Source organism: Phaethon lepturus, unplaced genomic scaffold, assembly GCF_000687285.1.
Source record: "Phaethon lepturus isolate BGI_N335 unplaced genomic scaffold, ASM68728v1 scaffold13618, whole genome shotgun sequence".
NCBI lineage: Eukaryota > Metazoa > Chordata > Aves > Phaethontiformes > Phaethontidae > Phaethon > Phaethon lepturus.
Window position 1 is genome coordinate 5,610 of NW_010556972.1, and position 22,101 is coordinate 27,710.

A 22,101-nucleotide genomic window follows, 5' to 3' on the forward strand; every position below is an offset into this window, starting at 1 on the left:
CCTTGCCTAGCTGTATTTACGATGTTTGCCAAGAAAGATAAAATTGTCTTGATAGCATAAGGGTTCACTCAGCAAGGGAGGGGAGAGCAGAGGGTCAAAGTTAAGAGCAAAACCGCTACACTGCAAATTCATAATCCTGATTTTTCACAAATCAAAATTACTTATACTGCATTATATGCTAAACATGACGGAAGTGGAGAGATGCTCGGATAATAACATGAGCTCAAAGACCAGAGAAATTTAAGCATAAGACACAAGAAATGAGTTGTTTTTCAGTAACAAAGTTAGGAAGGTTTGGTGGGATGGGGGGGGTGAGGGTGGTTTTTTGTGGGGTTTTTTTTTCCCCTAGCAGATATGAGTATGTTTGCCATCTATTTTAAAGCCTAATATTTTGTTTTGCACTAAAGGATCATTTTTATGTAAAAGTAAGAAAAAAACAATCTTCACTTCAAAACTGCAGATACATGCTGCTTCTTGTCAAGAGCATTGCTCATTGTAATTGCTATCAGAAATATGGAAATAAGGCTGTGATCATGATTAATTGAATGCTTATTTTTGAAAATAGTGAACATGATGCAATGCAAACTTTAAGAACTCGAATTCTTAAATGTTTTGTGACTCTCAGGAAGCAGAGCTGTTGAGATCAGTGGTAATTCTATTAACAAAGATGTATTATTTTTTATAACATTTTCCCAACTTTTTCTTTAAAAAACATTAAAAATTATTTGCTTTATCTTTCAACTGTAAAGCATAAGTTAGGATTTGGGGACTTTTTTGGAATTCCTATTTAATGTGTCATTCTGCATGTCACTCATTTTGTTTCCCCATTTTTTTAAATATGGAGAGCTGTGTCAAGTAAGTACTTCCACTGGGAATTTTGGACTCCCTGCTGTTTTTTGAAAGATTTGTTCCTGTAAAATTAGCTATGAATCCTGCATGACTAGTTGTGAAGCTAAAAGTCCAAATCATTTCCCATTTAACATGTTTTTACTTTCCATTCCTCTAGGTTTGGACCCAGCAGGATCGGCAATGCATCCTCGATACTTTAGCACAGTTATTACTGGATAAAGAATGTACTCTATTGATTGGCCGCCAAGTTCGGCCGATCTTGTTGGATTTATTGGAAAGAAATGCAGAAGCCATTAAAGCTGGTGGCCAAATCAACCATGATAGGCATGAAAGGCTGTGTGTAGCAATGAGCAAGCTGGTTGCTGACCACCCTGATGTTTTGCCGTGAGTAATGTAACATCTCTTTGTGCAATGTTTGAACTTAGGGAGTAGATGCTTGTCAGTGTTCACTGGTGATGAGAGGTGGTGTTACAATTTGGATTGTCTCCCACAGTAACAAATGTGTTTTGAATTGAAAGAATGATTTAGAAAACACGAGTCTTAAACACAGCTTACTTAAATTAAATAGTGTTGTGAGATCTAACTTGATTTTCATCATGACAAAAAGAAAAGCAAAACAGCTGGCATGAAAATTGCTCACAACCAAAATCTCTGCATTTAAGATTAGATCTGTAGGCCAGTAGAATATGAAGTTATGCAAGTAGGAATCAGTATTACTTTTTCAGTAAACGAGAGCAATCAAAGAGATTTCACCAAAGGCAGTACTGTTTCTGCTTGATAATTAAGTAATGATTTCTAATAAGGTAAAGTATCTGTTGTCTGCTGATTGCTGAAGTTGTTGTCTTTCCCAAGTGTGGACAAAGTTAAATATAGGCCTTAGTTCTCAGTATACTGTCAATTACTGTCTCAGGACCTCTGTCTTGACGTTTTTATTAGTGCTTGTTTTCCTTTCCCCTGCCTTACATTCCTGTGTTCCTTCTCTTTCTCTCTCTCTCTCTTTCTCCTAAAGATTTGCTTTAAGATATTTTAAGAATACATCACCAGTTTTCCAGAGGCTTTTCCTGGAGAGCTCAGATGCAAACACAGTCCGATACGGGCGCAGACGAATGAAGTTACGGGACCTCATGGAGGCAGCCTATAGATTTTTACAAAAGGAGCAATCAGTTTTCCGGGAATTATGGGACTGGAGTGTATGTATTCCACTCCTAAGGAGTCATGACACTTTAGTCCGTTGGTAAGTTAAACCCCCCAGATCTTCTCCATTGAAAAGAAGTATACGTATCTTTAATTGTATTTAACAATGTTCACATGCAAGTAGAAAAGAATCTTCAAATAGCACCAGAAAAATGTGTACCGATGGTGCTGTATGCTTCTTACCTGATCTTTTGAAAGCTGTAGTGATCTATCACAGAGTGAAACTTAGGCTAGTTCTTAGTCGTGCTTAAAGCTATGGTCTGGAGAATCTTTCCAAATAGCTTCAGTTTACCCAAGTTGGATTCATGTGAGATGGTAAATTTATCACTTCACCTCTACTGTAAGCCAGTTGGTATATTGCATGCATTCTAGCATGTTATCCTAGAAAAAAGTAGAGGTGCATCTACTCTCATTTCAACTTACATTACAACGATATATTATACTACTTTGTATTGATATGCTATTAATGAGTTGGGGTTTTTTTCTACTGCTTGTATGTAGACATCTCAGTCACTGTAAAGCTTGACTTATTTAAGCTATGCTTTCCAAATTGGCCTTGTTGCAGACTTTGCATGTGGCTTTGGTCAGATGTTTTCTATTAGGTGTCTGCCTGCAGGGCTTCAACTCAGTCACATGATCCACCTTATTTATATGGGTAGGAGTATTGATAATGCCTTTCATTTATTTAAGAAAAATTCTTTAATAGTCTTTTTTTTAACATAAATTCAGAATTATCTTAGTAACATAATTTTAAAATCAGGTGTATAATTTAGGAAGGGCAGGAGCGAGAGTATTGTCAAATCTATCAACCATTTATGAAAACTCTTTTGGATGACATACACTTAGATAGTCTTAGAAAAAGAATTTCTAATTCACTGACTGGAGTTGGTTTACCTGGTGTTCAGCTAATAATCTTAAGTGAATGAGCTGACTTTTAAATTTTGTCCTGAATGAATCTTCTTCTGGTAACTCTTTTTTTCTTCCCCCCCTGCCACTGAAGTAATTCAAAGCTTTGTTCCTGGAAGGCAAAAAAAGTGGTATAATAAATGAAAAGTGTTTTATGATTTGTATTAAATGTCCTTTTGTTGTGAGACAGCTTTATGTAGTAATGAAGTCAAGACTTAGGAGTTGTTTGCTTCTTTTGGCACTGTGTCTTGAGTTCATTGTGCTAGGGTTATTTTAGAAATAGCATGAAATGGAAAGCAATTTTGAAAGGAAAATGCTAGGAGGATAAGAAAAAATTAGGCAAAGAAAACCTGATTTTCATTATCATACATTTACATTCATTTATTTGGGAAAGTGCTCTGCTTTACTATATATCTATTGATCATTCAGTTCTTCAGAGAAAGGTTAGCTACTTGATGTATAAAGGATAAAGTATGCCATGATAGAATAGCTTTTCTCAGTTATGAGATATTTCTCTAATCTTAAGGAATGTTAAGACTAGCACTAAAATAATTTCTATGTAGAAAGTTCTCTGCATGTTTTTCCAAACTTTATATTTTGGTTTGCAATTGACAGTTGCCAAACTAAATTTCTTAAGATTATGTTTTGACATGTTTTGTTCTAAATATAATTTTTAGGTATACTTCAAACTGTCTTGCTCTGGTTACATGCATGAATGATGAGCATAAATTATCTTTCCTGAAGAAGATATTCAATCCTGAGGAGCTGATACATTTCAGACTAAAGTAAGAACTTTTAAAATCTTGAACACTATTTGTTTTTGTTGATGGCTTTCAGTTGAGTTAATAAACATGGATTTCACAGGCTGCTAGAAGAATCTCAGCTCCAGAATGTGGAACAAGCTCTTGTTTTGGCCAATCCGGAGTCCTCATTTTGGGAAAAGGAGAAAGAACTGCAGTATACGCAAGGGCATATTGTATCGGGTGACCTCTCTGCAAATGTAGTAGCTGTATGTGGTATTGTGCTGCCTAGACTACAACTTGTTTCTGAAGAGCAGGTATGTAACCCAGGGTTAAATTTGTAACTTTTTTGTTTTTAAGAATGTTCCTTAATGAGGTGAACTGACTTTATTTCCTGCTTAAATGGCATTGAGATACTACGGGTAATGCGTGCATCTTTAGCTTTCTTGATGTGTGCTGTAAGCTAGTGTTGCATAATCTAGACACTGCAAAGACTCTCTGCTGTGGAATGAAGCAATGAAGGCGTAATAGTGCTGTTCATTTTATCTTCAGGTAGCGATCCTTAGGAACATACTACTGTCGTGGTTTAACCCCAGCCAGCAACTAAGTACCACGCAGCTGCTTGCTCACTCCCCCACGGTGGGACAGGGGAGAGAATTGAAAGAGTAAAAGTGAGAAAACTCATGGTTTGAGGTAAAGACAGTTTAATAGGTAAAGCAAAAGCCATGCACACAAGCAGAGCAAAACAAGGAATTTATTCGCTACTCCCCATGGGCAGGCAGGTGTTCAGCCATCTCCAGGTAAGCAGGGCTCCAGCACGCATTAACGGTTACTTGGCAAGACAGACGCCATCACTCCGAACCCTCCACCCCTTCCTTCTTCTTGGTCCCAGCTCTATATTCTGATCATGATGTCATATGGTATGGAATATCCCTTTGGACATTTTGGGTCAGCTGTCCTGCCTGTGTCCCCTCCCAGCTTCCCGTGCACCCCCAGCCTTCTTGCTGGCAGGCCAGCATGAAAAGCTGGACAAGTCCTTGACTGCTCAGCAACAACTGAAAACATCAGTACATTATCAACATTTACATTATCTTCCCAAATCCAAAACACAGCCTCACGCTAGCGTCTATGAAGAAAATTAACTCTATCCCAGCTGAAACTAGGGTAACTACAAAAGTATATTCAGCCTTACATAGGATCTGTAGTCCAAGTTAGGGTGATATTCCATAGCTGAGTAAAGCCAGGGTCTGGCACAGTTGCTTTTACTTGCGTGAAGTAGGTTTTTGTGCTTTGCAGACATCTTATAAACAGCCTTTTTCCAAACATATTCTTAGTTCTTCTCTTGAATCAAAAGAAAACAAAGCTGCTACTTACTCTTTTAGAAGGCAGAAAAAGGGGAGGGGGAAGTGAGCAAGAACTTAATTTCTCCACTTGAGTGAAGTGTAATGCAGAAGATAGTGCCTTACAGTTTTAGGAAGTCCATCAGAGGCATGAACATTTTTTAGCAAACAGTATTTAACATTTTTTCTCCTGAGATGCTGTTCATCTTGAACTGTTCAGGTTGTTCTTTGTCGCAGCAGCTGGTAATCTTGACTGTTTTTCTCATTTAAGTACAGTTTTAGCTCTTAGCTGAGTATTTCTATTTAATTTTGCAACACTGATCTACAAATGAAGGACTAAGAAATGAATGAAGTCTACCAATGTCCAGAATTTCTTGAGTAGGAGAAGCAAGGAAGGAGGAGTTTTCTCCCAAATTCCCCCCACCCCCAACTTCTGTAGTTGAATTTGCTGTATTCTAGCTTTTTTTTTTTAGGATTGAAGGTATGGTTTGAAATTCATTGCAGCAGGGGAAACTGTAGAGCCATTTAAGGAGATTCTTACTCCCATTCCAGTGTCATTGGTGCCGCAGATGCGCTGAAGCTAGGCCATGCTATAAATTGGATTGCTGAAAGGATAGTCTTTGTGTATGAGGGAGGAGAGAACGTCTCAAAAAGGCATGCTTTTATTTTTTTAATAGCCACAGGTATTTCACTGATCTCGTATACAGTGTAGTTCCAGTTATGCTGGGGAGGTTCCAGTTACAGCTGAGGAGGTCTGATGAAGAGGTAGGAGCAATTTATGAGGGAAAGCAGGTACTCTTACAAACTAGCATTGTTATCAGAGAACTACATGCAACTGTATCTGAAAAGAAAATCAAACCTAAATACAAGACACTTGTTTCGGTGCAGTATGTACTCGGATTTCTTTTCTCTGTGCCTTTTGGCAGGAAAACACTAATTTTGTGCCATATACTGATATGTAAGTGACTATAGGAGAGTCAGAATATTTGGAGAGTTTCTGTAGCATTGATTAATTACCATTCAAAAACTACATTCATTGCACTTTGAATAAAATCAAAATGTTACTGAATTTACCTCTGGTTTTTTATGCACTGAGTTTAATGGTCTTATACTTTGGCCTGTGCAGGAAGAAGTAAATGCAACAGTTAATATTCAGACTTGCATCGTCTGAATGTAACTGGTGTTTGATTTGTCCTGTGATTTGGAACCATTCTGATGATTTAATTTTACTTATGTTGCAAATTGTATTTGATTGGCATGTGTTTATGATTGAGTAGTTACTATGCCTGTACTGACAACTTAGTGCAAACTCCCTTTGGGAACAAATTGTACGTATACTTTATTAAGTGTTTCACTTATAATAGGTTTTTTATAAAACCTATTTTAATATCTGTCATTAAATACAGCTTTAGAATCCTTTAATTTATTTGATATGTGTTGACAGATTTACAGGCCCAAGTTTTCTAGTTGTCAGACTCACTTTCCTAATTGTTCTGTGTTGTTACTTTTTTACATGTTGTACAATTTCAGTGTAGTAACTCAAATTTTATGTTTGAACAGGAAACTAACACCAGCCGTTTTGTTTTGGTTGAATCTGCCTTCACAAATCTTCAAAACCTTGCTATTGCTGCAGCATATCAGAGTCCTGTTTTATTAGAAGGACCAATAGGATGTGGCAAAACTTCTTTAATTGAATACTTAGCAGCTGTTACAGGAAGAGCAAAGCCTCCTCATATTTTGAAAGTCCAGCTTGGGGATCAAACGGATAGTAAGGTAACTGATGAAGTTGTTTTATGGTTGGATGATCAGACATAATTTTTACTTAAAGTATGGACTTAATTTTCTAATGAGGTAATGTTTAACGTTTTGCCCAAAGACCCCACAACCTCCAACCCTGTAGTATTGGTCTTACTGTTGAGAATAAATAAATGTGAAGAAAACTCACAGTTATGCATCAGTAGGTTTTAAATTCTGTGCCTAACTGTGCTGTATCTGTTTCATTCAAATTATGTTTTATCAGGGCTTTTCTATGTGGGAGAGCCCTATTAATTTTTTTTTTAATTAAAAAATTTTGATTTGTATTGGGAAAAATGACTCAAGTTGGTGCCAAAGGCTGTATAGACACTTGTGGTTTAAATGAGCTAATGTCAGTTTAATCTCATCCCAGTTTTTTGTGGTAAAGGTGAGATGAAGTAAAATCCTGTGATTTTGAGGACACTTGCACTTAAATAATAGTGAGCTAGATCTACTTATAGAGATAAAACCAGAGGTGAAAATAATTTCACATTCTTCTGGGTTTGCATATATAACTTTTGAGCTTGAATTTATGTTGTTTGGCTCAGTTTATATTTAGTTTTCCAAGGTGGTTAGTATCTACCAGAAGTGCTATCTGGAGGTTTTTATTAGCATGCATAAGCTTATGCTTATAATTCCTTACTTGCATAGAACAGCTGATTTCACCATCTCACAACTTTTTTCCACAAGAGTGTCTTTTCATATACGTAAGACCACCATATTAACACGAAGTCATAAAGTTCAAGGTACAAAATTATGTAGTAATGAAACCATAAACCTCATTATTTAAGGAATGCTTAGAATGTGGAAGTTACAACTTCACAGAGAAGCAACACTTGGCTGGTTTTGTATCTTTTAATAACTTGCTTTACAATTCTTCTTACTAGCTTAGTCACAGACTTTTAAAAATGTAAAATAAAGTTCAGTGTAACCCTAGGCAGTTTTGTATGTTATACTGTTGATTGATTGTTAATTATGGTGGCACAGCTCTCTGAATTCACTTCCAGTTACCTGGTTCATTTTAATTGCTATAATCTAATCAGTTAGATTATCGTAGACATGGAGGGGTGAAACTTTTTTTTTTTTAATTAAAAGAAGTGTAACGCTGGGCACAGATTACCAGGTGGATTGTTTAGTAATGTGGAGGCTAAGTAAGCGTTACTTATATGCTTTGGTCATTTTTGTAAGTTTTTACTCTTGAGTTTTTAAGGGATGTAATGAACAGGTCTCTAATTTACTGATTGTTTCCATCATAGACGCTGCTTGGTATGTATCGTTGTACAGATGTACCAGGGGAGTTTGTATGGCAACCTGGAACCTTGACACAAGCTGTTACCAAAGGTCATTGGATACTTCTGGAGGATATTGATTATGCTCCTCTGGATGTGGTACGTAGGTTCATGTTCACTGTTAAGGTACTGGTCTTAAAGCCCAATACTAGCAAATTTTTGAGTCTAATCACCATGAGTTCTGCAGCAGCATGCTGAAAATACTGCCCCTTTAAAAGGGGTTAGAAAGAATTAACCTGTCTGTCTTCATTAACATGTTAGCACACCACATTGGTTTTTGTCATTGTTTTAGAGTAGTCCTGACACTCCCACTGATGCCACATTTCACTCTGAAGATTTGAATTGGCACTGATAAAGAGCTATGTGTCTTTTAAATCATATTTTAATATTTGAAAACAAATGTGGCTCCAAACACCACAGAGTATTGTCACTGTATTAGAGTGGTACTATTAATAAGATTTTTTTTTCTTTTTTTTTTTTTTTAATGTTTTGTTGTGTGGTTTTTGTTTTTTCTTACACATTTCTTACCTCTGGCTGGGATATTAAAAATGTGTTGTTACATTAAGCAGTATAGGTTTTAACAGATTCCCTGTATTCAGCTCCAGAATGACTTGTTAGGCTGTCATCCTTCCCTTTTGAAGTAATGGCTGCTGAAAGCATGTCTTCTGCAAGAACAATGTCATAGAGATGTTTTGCTGTATAGGCCTGCTGGACATTGTCCAGATAGTTGTTTTCTTTCATATCTGTTCTGTAAAGCATCCTTTGTGTGACTAAATAATCTGACAGCTTGTTTATTGGGTTCTAGGCTTCTGAAATATAGGGAATTTGTAAGAAAGACAAGAAATACTGCTTGTATATACTAGGCAGTTTTTCACTGCCAGAGGGTCATGCACTTACTTGCTTCTGTGGACTCAGCTCATTGCACTCCTCGTAAGCGTGCCCTGAGTAGTATCCTGCATTCATCTCTCCTTTTCTTCAGGTCTTTCCTGCAGGCATCCTGTCTCCTTTCTCCATATCAAAGTCTCCATGCTTGCCTCCTTTTATGCTGAGCGATCACTGTGGTCCTGCCTCCCTTTTTTCCTTCCACCGTTATTGCTGTCCTCCTGCATGGAAGGATAGATTCTTTAAATAGATACCAAATTCTCCTGGGGGTAGCAGAATATACACTGAAAAATATTGATGTTTGAGAATGACATCTTTGAGATGCAGGTCATCTTTTTTCAGACAGATAAAGAAAATAAGGCTTCTGACATGAAAGTGTTCATTTGACAATTCAAAATAAATAGTTTTGATTTGGACTTGCTATGTAAAGACTGTCAGTTCCATTCTCCTATCATTAAATCTGGATACAGGAGAAAGAAGATAGGTAAGCATTACACTTGTGACTTTCACTGGTGTTTAAAATTACTGGGGACTGTGCAATTCCTGTTAGCATCACTTGGAAGTGCAATCTGCAGGTGTGGCAGTTGCTGGCAATGTAATGGTGCTGAGTGGAAGTGCTGTAGCATCTCAAGAGTGAAATGAGTGTGGATGGGTGTGCTGTCTGTTACAGTTCCACAAAAAAAAATGTTTTATAATTTTTCTTCTCTTCTGCAGATCTCTGTGCTAATTCCCCTTTTGGAAAAAGGAGAGTTGCTGATTCCTGGTCGTGGTGATTGTTTAAAAGTAGCACCGGGATTCCAGTTTTTTGCGACCAGGAGGTAGGCTTTGTAAACTTAAATGAGGTTAAGAGCATGGCTATCCCTTTTTTTAAGCCAAAGACAGGAAGTACAAGGTGCTTGGGCAGGAGTATTTTAGCAATTTCCAATTAACAAGCAATAGAAGCCATAGAAGTTGTGAAAGGAATTTTTTTCATTTTAGAGCAGCATTACGTTGCTACCAGGTGAATCCAGTCTTTGTACAGAAAGGTCACTTCAACAAGGCTGAAACAATGAAACTTTCTGGGGGGAACCCTACAAATTCAGCCCCTCACCAAAGCAAAATACCACTCTCGGCAATTACTGTGTGAAGAAGGTTTATGATTGATATTCACAAGGTGTCTTGACTTGCTAGTTTTAACAGCACACGTGTAAAATATTTCTTATTTTTGCTGATCTTGGGGTAGTTGGTAGTCTGACTACTGAATGATTAGTTTTCTGGGGATTGTTTTTTTTTTATTCCGCCTTCTTGAGCAGTTGTATACATGTGTTCCTTGGAAGATTTTTTTTTTTTTTAGGAGTTTCATTAATAATTATAACTGAACCCTGCATCTATAATAAGATAGTGTTGTTTTGTTTGGGTATCGTGAGAAAAGAAATAGAATGAAAAAAAATTTTAGGAAAATCTGATTTGTGAAAGTCTTATGTCAGTATGGACACTTGTAATGTTTTCTAACCAGAAAAAGATTTAAGGTATTCTTCCCTGACAGTTTTATTGTACTAATGGCTCATGCATCAAATGTCAAAATGTCGTCTTGTATATTAGGACATAATACTGTATTAAAGGTTAGGATATCTAGATGGAGAGTAGTTACATGGTTTTCAAATGTTTTGCAGTTTACTTCAAAGCCTTTAATAAATTTTCCTGCTTTTGTCTGTCTTCCATAAATTTGTTCTTTTCTTTGATTTATCCGATCTATTTTTTCTGGAATTGGGTGTTTTGAATTCAACTCTCTTTTGGTTGCCTCATTTCCTAAGATTTTCTTCTTCTGTATTCTTGGCCAACAGTTTGTATAGCAGCAAATTATAGTTTCCAGTGGGCTAGTTGGAGCAGATTCAATAAGTCTTCTGCAGTTTCCAGATGTAGATTATTATTTAAAAAACCAACAAAAACCCAAACCAAACAAAAAAGCGCCAGAAAACAAAAAAGAAATCACAAACCGAGTATCTAATGCTTTTCACGTGCAAGGCTACTTCCACAGCGGGTATAACACATGACTGCATAGTTATTTGTGCAATAAAAAAAAAAAAAAAGAATGGAACAAAATATATAAAAATATATGATGGAAAGGACTGTGAGCCTGAAGAATAAGTGAAAATAATCAGGAAAGATTGGAGAGGACGGGGACTGCAGATGCTTTTCCTGCATCTCTGTAATCCTTTAGGATCTGTGGAAGATATTTCCCAGGCCACTTCTGTCAGGCTTGTCTCTCTGCAAAGGATTCTGTATGTTGATTCTGATAGACTTAACTTACTGTCAGTCATCGTTCTGCAAGTATCTCTAAGGAGATTTCGCACTACAGGGGGAAAACTGTGGAAAAAGAACAGATAATTTGAAAAGCAGAGATAGGCAGGGTAGGGTATGTGACAGTACAGTGACAAACACTGAGTGATGTATGCATGCGCATTATGCGGGGCAGCAATATGTAACATGTTCTTTGCACAGGAACACACTGAAAATGTTGAATTCTTCAGCAAGACACAATATGCTGTGTTTCTTAATGTTGTTTTGATTTAGGATATTCAGTTGTGGTGGCGGTTGGTACAGGCAGCAAAGCAGCCACGCTGCTCTTTTGGACAAGTATTGGACCAAAATACATGTGGATAACATGAGCAAAGGAGAACTCAAGGAGGTATGGTGTGTGTTGCTCTATGGTGGCATGTGAATAATCGTTTCAATTAAAGATAATTAATGTTTTTCAGTAACAAATCTGATGCTTATTTTTATCTCCAAGTTGCACAATACACCCTATCATTTCAAATATACCCTTATCATTTCAGATTTATCTTGACAATTTTGAAGTAAATGGGCAGTTTGTCAGGAAAATTTTAAGTGAGTTGGACAAAGATTCCAGGAACTTGCCTTGGCAAACACAGTTCTACTTTGAATGGGTCTAAGAATCAAAGTACTTGCCATTTTGTAGCCCGTAGGGATTTAAAAACAGAGAGAAAAAGAAAGAAAGAAAATTGGTTTTACTCTAATCCTGAGTTCTAAGCTTTGAGACTGAAAGTAGTTGGTCAGATGTCAATTACAAATAACTGTTTCTATTGACATCTTTTGTTAGCATCTCTAGGGAGTGTTTGCTTTGTGTAGTCCTTCAAAAAATTCAAGGAGCCCAGGGCTTAAATGGAAACGGAATTCTCTAGAGATTCTCCTTGTGATACAGACCTCAGAATATGATCTGATTTTAAAAGAGCTTTGCCTAAAGGAAAAGGAGGTGAATAGTTTCTAGCAGAAGAGTTGAGAAAGTTCTGAATTTTCTAGAATGAAGATGACAGTTTTTCAATAGGATTCATTCACTCCTTGGAACTTGTTCAGCAGCCAGCACAGTTACAGGTGACAGTAGTTATCTGCATGTTTTTCCATTTTGTCATTTGTCAGCTAATTGTTAGGAACGGGGCAAGAACAGCACTTATTTTGTACTTGTAGATTTTGTTGGAGGGGAAGCAAGTAGATGCACGGGTAGGCCTCTGTAGATGGTTTGCTGGAGGTACACACACTTGTGTGCTGTAGCTGGTTCTACTACAAATAGATCCATGTGGGCAGGAATTAGAAAAGGCTATCTGGCTGAACTGATGTCGAAACTGACCTCCAGAAAGGACCAATATTCAAATACAGCTTGGCTGTCAAAACCTAAGGAAGCTTCAGTGCTAAATGTGTCATCACTAGGTTCTTTCTGTTCTGTAACTTTGTAGCTCAAGTCACAAAAATACATAAATCAGACACTGTGTAAGATTCTGTAGTAGCAGAAGAGACGGTGGTAGAAAAATCTCACTTGCTTGTCTTGAAAATAGACTTGTGTTCCTCTGGGTAATCTTAAAAATGAGTTTGGCCAGGTAGGACCGGTATTCCTGGCCTGTATCTGTAAAAAGCTTATTTTGGGAAGCAATAATTTTGTTTGGCAAGCTTTAGTGGAGAGAACTGAGCTGAAAGGAAATTACAGAAGAAAAAATAGCCCCTTAATGTGTCGTTTGTCAGCACAGTGAATAGACAACCTGAATACTCAAAAAGTTCAGTCATAAAAAGGACAGGAGGTAGGAACTTTTGTCATCAGTTGTAAAGTTGTATGATCATGATTTGGGTTTAGACAGGGTTGAATGTACTGTTTGTTCCTTCTGTTGGTATTTGTGCAAATGTATGAAATTAGTTGGAGTAGAGTTGAGTTGGCAAAATTCACTTTTGGCATCCAAACTGATATCATACAAGTCACAATGACTTTTATTTTCTTCATATGAGGAATTCCAAGAGAGCAGTTTTGTGCAACTTGCTAGCTTGAGTATTGAAGTGTATCCTATTAAAATTTGGGTGGCTGATAGTTTCCTTCTGATGCTAAAGATTATTTTTGGGGGGTTGGTTTGGTTTGTTTTTTTTCTTCTCAGGTTCTTCAAAGGAGATACCCCAACCTTGCTCTTGTAACTGATCACTTGCTAGACATTTACATTCACCTTACGGGAGACAAGTATCAGGCATCAGAAAACAGTGCTTCTATCTCCAGGCACATATCAGAAGATCCATCAGAATCAAGATCAGAAAATAAGAAACCAAATCTGGAAGGACGAGAACTATCTCTAAGGTTGTCTTTTCTTATATGTTTCTTAGAAGGAAATTTAGTTAGCTAGCTGCAGAGATAGGAGGGTTGGTCTTTGTTATTTTTCTGAATTTTTAAAAAATAGTGATAAAAGTTTGAATAATTAAACTGGAATTTCATAAAAACTTCAAAAATAAATTTTTCATTTTAAAATAATGATTAATATATCTTTTTTAAAAAATCTCATTCTGAATTATTTAGGACTTCCTATTTGCCTTTTTTTTTTTTTTTTTTTTAAGGAGAAAGTGTAGGTTTTGTCATATGTGGTGCTGAGTTGGTATCAAGCCATATGGATTACTTCTCAATTCACTTGAATATAAAAGATTAGTTCTAGTTAAGAACTGTTGACTGAAATGTACTTTATAATGTTGTCACAATAGCTAGTAGATGTTTTCAACAATTGTATATATTTGCTTATCTAGATAATTTCATATTAGACACTCACAGCATTCTAGCTTACAGATGACTAAAAATAACCAGACCTCTAGTACATTATTAATTTCAGAATTTTTATTATTAAATGCAGCTTGATGTTCAGTTGTTTCTTCTTCTGTAACCAGTAGTGTGTTGTGAATTAGTCAGTAAATACTAGGTGGGATTAGTACCTAAAATTTTTGTGAAGCATAAGAATGCCACTAATTTTTAAAGAAGCAGTCGTTTTTCTGAAATCAGAAGTTTCATTTTCTTACCTTTTGGAAGATTTTGTTGTTAATAAGGAATCAGTATCTTGAAAAAAATAGGTTTTTATACCTTTCTGCATGAAAAGCTTGCTGCTTTTCATTTTTTCAATTTCATAATTACTTTATGGTTTAATGGAGTGTGTATTCTCTATTTCTAAGCAACATATCTGAAAGCAACACTGTTGGCCTTTATGCGCTCAGCTACTCTTTAGAATTAGCATCCTATTTATATGTGTCTTCCGTGTACAACTTGGCAACTAAATGTGCAATTGCCAGAAGATGACATACTGACCTCAGCTGAACATGAAGGAAGATGCTGTGCGTTTTGTCTTGTGTCAAATAAACCTTTTTGGTTTTCTTTTTAGAGACTTACTGAATTGGTGCAGCAGGATTGCTTACAACTTTGACAGTAATTCTTCAACGACAGCAGTGAATATTTTTCAGGAGGTGCGGTAAGACTTGATCCAGAAATTGCTTACCCAGATTCTAACAGTGTCTCACAAATCTGAAAATACTCTGTTTGTGAATGTGAGATGGGAATTTACATTTAGTTTTATCTGGAGCAATTGGACTGTAGTTGGAATGTTTGTGATCCATCTATCAGAGGCTTTCCTTACTATTAAGAAAATTGTTGGCAGTAATGTGCTAAAAGCCAGTCCAGACTTACTACTGTCATATAAACAGCATTCTGCAACATAATTTTAACTGATACGAGCTGGGATTGCATATGACAGAGTAAAAGTTTTAAGATCTTTCGTTTTTCTTGTAATATGAGGCTGATTTCCTATGCATCAATTTACATTTTAAATTTGGAATTTTTAAGGTGTGTGTCAGTCAGAGGTAGTTTTAAGACATGAGATCTTACAACATTACTTCCTTCTCCATTTTGGTCCATTTGTGTGAAAACAGCTTCTGCATTGAAAAGGTTTTACTTTCAGTAGAAACCCAGTGCATTAGAATCACAGAATCATTAAGGTTAGAAAAGTCCTTTAAGATCATCAAGAGTTTAGAAGTTCTTATTACATACTTTTGAACTCTGTTGTTTGACGCTATCTGTGGACAGTGAAATAAAATTATTTACCATGGCTGGATTGTATTCAGGCTCATGTAAATTAAGATGGTGCTTGTCAGCTCATATCATACCACATTTGTATTGAAGAAGTTCATTTGTTTTCCCCTTGACAGGCACTGGACTGTTTCACAGCTATGCTGTCCAACCAAGGGAGCAGACAGAAAATGGCAAAAGTTATTGGAAGTAAACTAAATATTTCCAAGAAAAAGGTATGTTAAGCTATAATTAACATGATGTTTGCTGGTAATATTCTGTAACTTGCAATTTTTCTAGTGATTTATTTAAATGTTTTTTGCTATTTTTCTTGAAAATTATGTCTATGTCTCTGTCCCAAACATTTTTTTGCTCGCTGTACTGTACTGTACTGGGACCTACATTTTTCTCCTGTTTTATTTTCAGCTGCATTTTTTTCTCTGAAGGTTCCAGTGAATCTGTTTCAGAGCAGATTGCAAATGGCCTTATCATACAAAAGAAGGATAACACAGCTGGAACAGCACAGTTGCCCAAGCACATGATACTGCTAGATGCACATAATTAGTAAAGAATGTGTTTTTTTTCTGTGGTGGTTACAGTGAACTTTAATCACTTAAACAAAGAGATTGGAGAGAAACATAATCTTCCTTACTGCTTGTTCTGTAACCATTGATTCCAAAATCAAGTACCTCTAGAGGCTAGTAACTCTATATATTAATAGCATGTGATAGAGATGGCTGAGTTAAACTAAATAATTATTTTTTCAGTTATTTCTGACTGTATAAGTTTGATTGCAAAGAAAATTCCCTCCTTTGTTACTTTAAGATGGAAAAACTTGCAAGCTGGGTGGACAGATGGATCCCTGAAACTTCTGTGGATTTTTTCTTTTTGTTCTTCTCCCTTTGCGTTATTTCAATACAGGAGTGTATTATGCTCTGCCAATGGTAAAATATCCTTGTTTACACAGAGGTATTTACCAATTTTTTTTTTTGAGGGAGGTTGGTTGTTTATTATTAGTTAAGATAACTGTTCTTAATTTCAAGTTTATGTAGTTGAACTACCAAGGAAGTAGACAAAGTAGAAATATAATGGTATAGACCCATTACGAGGTTATTAAATGGAAATATCTTGTTTGTACAGACAATAACACTTCTGAGGTATTTCAGTGTTTTAGGTGCTGAGTATGTAAAACCTGCAAAACATAAAAATCTTACCGTGAAAGATTAGCTTGCTGCAAAGTAATACTGGTAGCGCAACATGGGTGTTGTTAGTGTGATGTTGCAGGCAACATTAGTATTGGAAATGTTGATGCTTTCTTCACAGGTAGAGTTTTTTTGTGAACTCTATAAACCAGAAATTCTAATACGGGAACAAGAAGTCTCGGTTGGAAGAGTGCATGTCATGAAGAAACAAACCCAGGCTCTCACTGTACAAAGGTAGAATATCTTACAGTTTCCATGTGACTCAAAATATTTTGTGGTGGAATAGAATAGATTGGAAGTCCCAGGATTAATAAAAAAATGCACATTGGATATTCTCACTCTAATGAAAGGAATGTGATGAGATCTTTCTTTTGTTATCTCAGTTTTGCCTTGTGTATCTTTAAGGCTGTCTGCATCATCCTTCTGGCAGCCAAATCATGGAAATTTTCAGCTTCTTTTGAACTAGTTTCTTCAAAGCAGTGTGGATCCACAGCTGTTATAATAAGACTTTGATGTATCTGTCTTTGTAAAGAGAGATTTTTATAGTATGCGGCACTAACTCCACTGTCCAGGAAGTTCTTTGGAAACCTTGAGTTTCTAGGTTGTATCTTGAGAAAAATAAGTATCTTATAAGGGTGTCTTGGAATTAATTTTTTTCAAAACCTATATTTTTAATTTAAAAAGAAAAATCCTAAATTCAACCACTCCTCTAAAACAATGATAAAGGCAAAATTGAAATGAGGTCCTTGGTAAATCTTAGTTTGCTTCCTTTTTTTGTTTTTTCAGAGCAAAACAAACCTTTGCTGCCACACGGCCATCTGCAGTATTGATTGAACAGCTTGCAGTTTGTGTTGTCAAAGGAGAACCTGTGCTTTTGGTTGGTGAAACAGGAACTGGCAAAACTTCAACTGTTCAGTACCTTGCTCATATTACAGGTAAATAAAGTGTGAAGACTAATTTACATGAAGATGATTCAAAAAGCAACAAACAAACAAAAGCCAACAATTTGATGGTGGTTTCTATTTCTGTTTCAAGGACACCGTTTGAGGGTCATCAACATGAACCAACAAAGTGACACAGCAGATCTATTAGGGGGGTGAGTCACTGACGACTGTTTTGTTTGTTCTGCATAACAGATTGACAGTATCAGAACAAGCCTCTAATGCAAGTATAGTTGTGTTGTCAAAGAATTGTTTTTAGACACACATCTATTTCATGGTAAAATAAATGTCTTGAGAAGCATGCTTGCATGCAGAAACCTTGTCCTTGCTGAGGCAAGTGAAACAGAGGCAGTTTCACTTAATTGTGTGCACATCTGTATGTGATGAAGTAATTTAAAAGTACAACCCAATGTCACTTTAAAAATGGCTAAGCTGTTCAATATTAATACGCTATAATATTCACTGGACATACTGGTTGGTAGTAATAAAAATATTTTACTTCTCGGGGTGCTCCTGTCTTCATAAAATCGCCTTGTAAGGTGCATTTAAATATGTGCAATTTTACTTCACTTATTAGTTGAGTAAAAAACTGTGGAAACACAGTTCCTTCATGCTCAATATTGTCGTTTCAGTAACTGTTGTTGTTAGTTCACCGATGCTAGTTCCTGTTCCTGTGTCACAAGTAAGTACTCTTTTGCTTCTTTTCAGTTACAAGCCTGTGGACAACAAGCTGATCTGGCTACCTCTGCGAGAGTCTTTTGAAGAACTCTTCTCTCAGACATTTTCTAGAAAGAAGAATCAGACATTCTTGGGACACATTCAGACCTGCTACAGGCAGAAACGTTGGCATGATCTGCTAAAACTAATGCAGCATATTCATAAATCTGCTATTAATAAGGAAGCAAAAGAAAATGCATCTGGTGAGAATTCAGACTAATCAAACATGTCATTAGTAGTGAACCATTACAGAGAGCAGATAAAGTGATGAATTTTTTTGTTTGATTTTGGGGGTTTATGTGGGGTTGTTTTTTTTGTTTTTGTTTTTTTTTTATCCCTCTCTATTGCTTTCTTGTCTGCCCTCTTCTTTTTACTGGTTCTTCTGAATATGCAGATATTAAAATAAACATCCGCAAATGTAAAAAAAGATGAGCTTTTAAAGGCTGCTTGTTGCAAGTATCAACAACCCTAAAATAAAGACAAGCTGAAGTCTGTAACTTGCAAAGCTAGCAACTTAAATCATGATACTTTATATACCTCAGGCTGTGGCTTTAAACAAATAACTGAAATAAGTGCAATAGTAAATAATGTCATAACCGATAAGCAACAGTGGTTTTACTGATACTTAAGTGTTCATTGTTAATCTCTTCTGTCATAAGGTTTGTAAATTTGAATTTATTTTTCTGAGGTGCCTCTTTCTGGGAATTCGAGAGTGCTAACAGTCATGCTGGAACCAAGTGCAGCATAGGTATTTGTTCCTAAGCTAGGACATGGTGGAATGAATAGCAAATTATCTGTCAATAGTGTTCAGCTAAATTAAAAAAAAAAAAGGCAAAATTTAATTTTTTAATTCAGGAGATGTCATCTGTAGAACTTAAACGTTTTCATTGCTCAGCCAAGCTTACTCTTGTATCTCTGTGCTTGAAACAGCTTGATTAAAATACTGTTGTTAAATGTTTTTTGTGCTGTTGTTCTGATGGTACAAACTTAAATTTGTTTTGCTTACAGGCTCCCCACTGAAGGAAAAATGGGAGGCATTTGGTCTGAAACTGAATCATGCTCATCAACAGATGAAAATGACAGAAAACGCTCTTCTTTTTGCATTTGTTGAGGTATTTAGAGATTTGCATTTTGATGCTAGGAAGAATAAGGAGGAGGATGTAAAAGACTTTGCAATCAGTATTATGTAAATAACTTTCTGGCAGGAATCTTGCTGTGAAGTAAAACTTGTTCTATAATGAAGTGTGCTACTGCAAGGAGGCTGTGGTTAGATTGGGGGCTGGGAGAATGTTTTGTGGTAACACATTAATTCAGTGCAGCTTCATAGGAATTAGGACTGGCGTGATAAAAGAATATCAGCAGTATGTCATATCATCTTTTCAGGTGTATGAGATTAGAAAAAGTATCTTTGCCAATCTCCAGTAGGACATGCTCCTGCGTGGGGATTCCTGTGAAGGATTTAATATTAAGAATCTGTGCTGTTTATCTAGAAGTGATTTTTTTTTTTTTTTTCTTTCCCTCCAATGTTTCAAACCCGTGGAATAATATTCTAATGACATTAAGTGTGCTTAGGGGAAACTGATGGTTTATGCATGTTTGTTCCTTGTCACCCTGTTAGTCTGAATATATACTCTCAAATTTTACGTAAAATGTGTAAAATGTTGACCAGTTCTCTTTCTAAAAAATCACTGTATAAGTAGTTGGAGAACCTTTGACTTAAGTATAGTTTTAATTCATAAGTTATAGTTCCCTGAGGAACTTAATATTGCTTGTGTCTTTATATTTCTTTAGATTAACTGCCTTTATTCTCATAGTGGTGTCAGTGAAGTTTATGCACTACAGTGATGGATATCACTGACAGGCAGCATTGCACAAATCAGAGAGCTTAATTCTGTTATATCTGAGACAATCTAAATGGTAGCTGATAATAACTGTCTGACTTCTGTGACTTGTCAAATAATTGCTGTTACTGAGGGAGAGCAGTAAAATTGCTATTGCTGTAAAAGGTCTGGAATTGCTATTTGTCTCATCAACCCATAGTCTGCAAAAACAAGTATTTCCAGTATGCAGATGCTTTAGTTGTTGTATCACTGCTGTTGATGTGATTAACAAATTGATCTTATTTTTAGGGTACTCTGGCACAAGCAGTAAAAAAAGGAGAGTGGATTTTATTGGATGAGATTAACTTGGCTGCAGCAGAGACTTTAGAGTGTCTGAGTGGTTTATTGGAAGGATCATCTGGTTCGCTGGTGTTACTAGACAGAGGAGACACAGGTACTATTTCTGTGCTTGATTATACTATGTCTTGCTGTCCAGTTAGTTGAATTCCCTAGCCTATATGGCTCAAAATAGAGAACATTTAATGTTAAAATGAATGTGTGCGTGTCTTTCTAGACTTCATACTTGTGTGCAAGAAGTGGGACCTTTAATTCACTGTGGCTCAAGAGATTTCAGCATGCAGACATTGTTGTAGCTTTTGCTGCTTTGGATTCTACAAGGAGCAGATCTTTCTAGTGGCCTTAGTAGGCATTGCTGGTTCGAAAGACTATTCAGGGAGTGTCACTTTTTTAAAATAAAGTTGAGGTAGCTTGACAGCTAAGGGCATGGGACATGAGGTTTCGTTGCTACTGTAGTAATTGTTTTTCACTGATCCTGAGAATATATTTGTTCTTCAGCTAGAAATATGTGGACAAGGCCTTTGAGTTTTGAGTCCTTTGTGGGACTAGAAGCTAAGCAACCAGCTTAGCAACCATACAGCTAAGCAACCATACAGCTGCTTACCCACTCCGGCCACTCCACCATCCCCCAGCAAGATGGGGGAGAGAACAGAAAGAGCAAAGGCAAGAAAACTCATGTGCAAGTGATGCAAAGGCAGTTACTAACCAGCTCTCACAAGCAGACCAAAGTCCAGCCAATCTCTAAGCACCAGCCACCTTGGAAGACAAAAATAACCACCCGCTTCTTCCTTTACCCCAGTTCTTATTGCTGAGCGTGATGTTATGTAGTAGGGAGTATCTTTTCGTCCAGTTTGGATCAGCTGTCCCAACATTGTCGCCTCCCAATTTTTTGCTCACCCCTAGCTAAGTCACTGGGGGAGGGAGGGAGGGCAGAGTGGGGATAAGAGAAAGCCTTGATATTGTGCCAGTGCTACTTGGCAATAGCCAACACATTGGAGTGTTCTTAACAGCACCACAGGGGTTGCTGTGAAGAAAGTTAACTCCATCCTAGCCAGACCTAGTACAGATCTAAATGTAAAAAATGCAGTTGATGAATATTGTTTTCTGGAGCTACAGATAGAGACAAATGTTGTATGAGCTTCCTGAGCTGGGTTTTCTTTCTGGTTGAGGGAAGCACTGGCCATTGTTCTGAAAGAGACAAGAGGAGTTCCAAGTTTAGGGCATATGTAATTTTTGAAATATTTTGTGTTGTTAAAACATCCTGCTACCCACAAATAACCCTGTGGCTGCGGTAAAGGTGCAGAGATACTTCTGATAAAATTTCATCAAGTTATTGTCTGAAAAATTTTCACCCTGGCATTTTAAGAAAATGTAGTAGTGTAGTAATAGAAAACGAGCTTGGAAGAAATACACCTCATTTAACATAATAAATACCCTGGTTTAGCATTAACCTTATGTCTCTTATTTCTGTTTCTCTTTAGAGCCTCTTGTCCGTCACCCCGATTTTCGCTTGTTTGCATGCATGAATCCAGCTACAGATGTAGGAAAGCGAAATCTTCCTCCAGGAATAAGAAATAGGTAGGAAATAATGATTCTGTGACAAAATACTAGTCACTGTCTTTTTCAGAGTTTAACTAGCTTCATAGGTTGACCCAGTGAAGGATGCCTTATTTGAAGCCTGAGGATAAAAGTCTGAACTCGGATTAACTTGTGGTTTCCAC

The 22,101-nt window shown here is 36.6% G+C and overlaps 1 protein-coding gene across 1 annotated transcript in view; it reads left to right on the forward strand.

Annotated features, from left to right (window-relative positions):
• Positions 1-1,006: 1,006 nt before the first annotated feature.
• LOC104625086 (midasin-like) overlaps positions 1,007-22,101 on the forward strand; it is a gene marked incomplete at both ends in the record, with an annotated part of 43,517 nt that continues 22,422 nt past the window's right edge. The window contains 18 exons of the mRNA XM_010292623.1: positions 1,007-1,233; positions 1,859-2,083; positions 3,627-3,734; positions 3,814-4,006; positions 6,560-6,802; positions 8,080-8,211; positions 9,709-9,812; positions 11,548-11,662; positions 13,410-13,603; positions 14,664-14,745; positions 15,484-15,579; positions 16,667-16,779; positions 17,332-17,480; positions 17,581-17,641; positions 18,195-18,406; positions 19,212-19,315; positions 20,333-20,477; positions 21,862-21,958. Coding sequence (XP_010290925.1) covers positions 1,007-1,233; positions 1,859-2,083; positions 3,627-3,734; positions 3,814-4,006; positions 6,560-6,802; positions 8,080-8,211; positions 9,709-9,812; positions 11,548-11,662; positions 13,410-13,603; positions 14,664-14,745; positions 15,484-15,579; positions 16,667-16,779; positions 17,332-17,480; positions 17,581-17,641; positions 18,195-18,406; positions 19,212-19,315; positions 20,333-20,477; positions 21,862-21,958 — 2,600 coding nt within the window. The remainder of the gene's footprint in view (positions 1,234-1,858; positions 2,084-3,626; positions 3,735-3,813; positions 4,007-6,559; positions 6,803-8,079; positions 8,212-9,708; positions 9,813-11,547; positions 11,663-13,409; positions 13,604-14,663; positions 14,746-15,483; positions 15,580-16,666; positions 16,780-17,331; positions 17,481-17,580; positions 17,642-18,194; positions 18,407-19,211; positions 19,316-20,332; positions 20,478-21,861; positions 21,959-22,101) is intronic.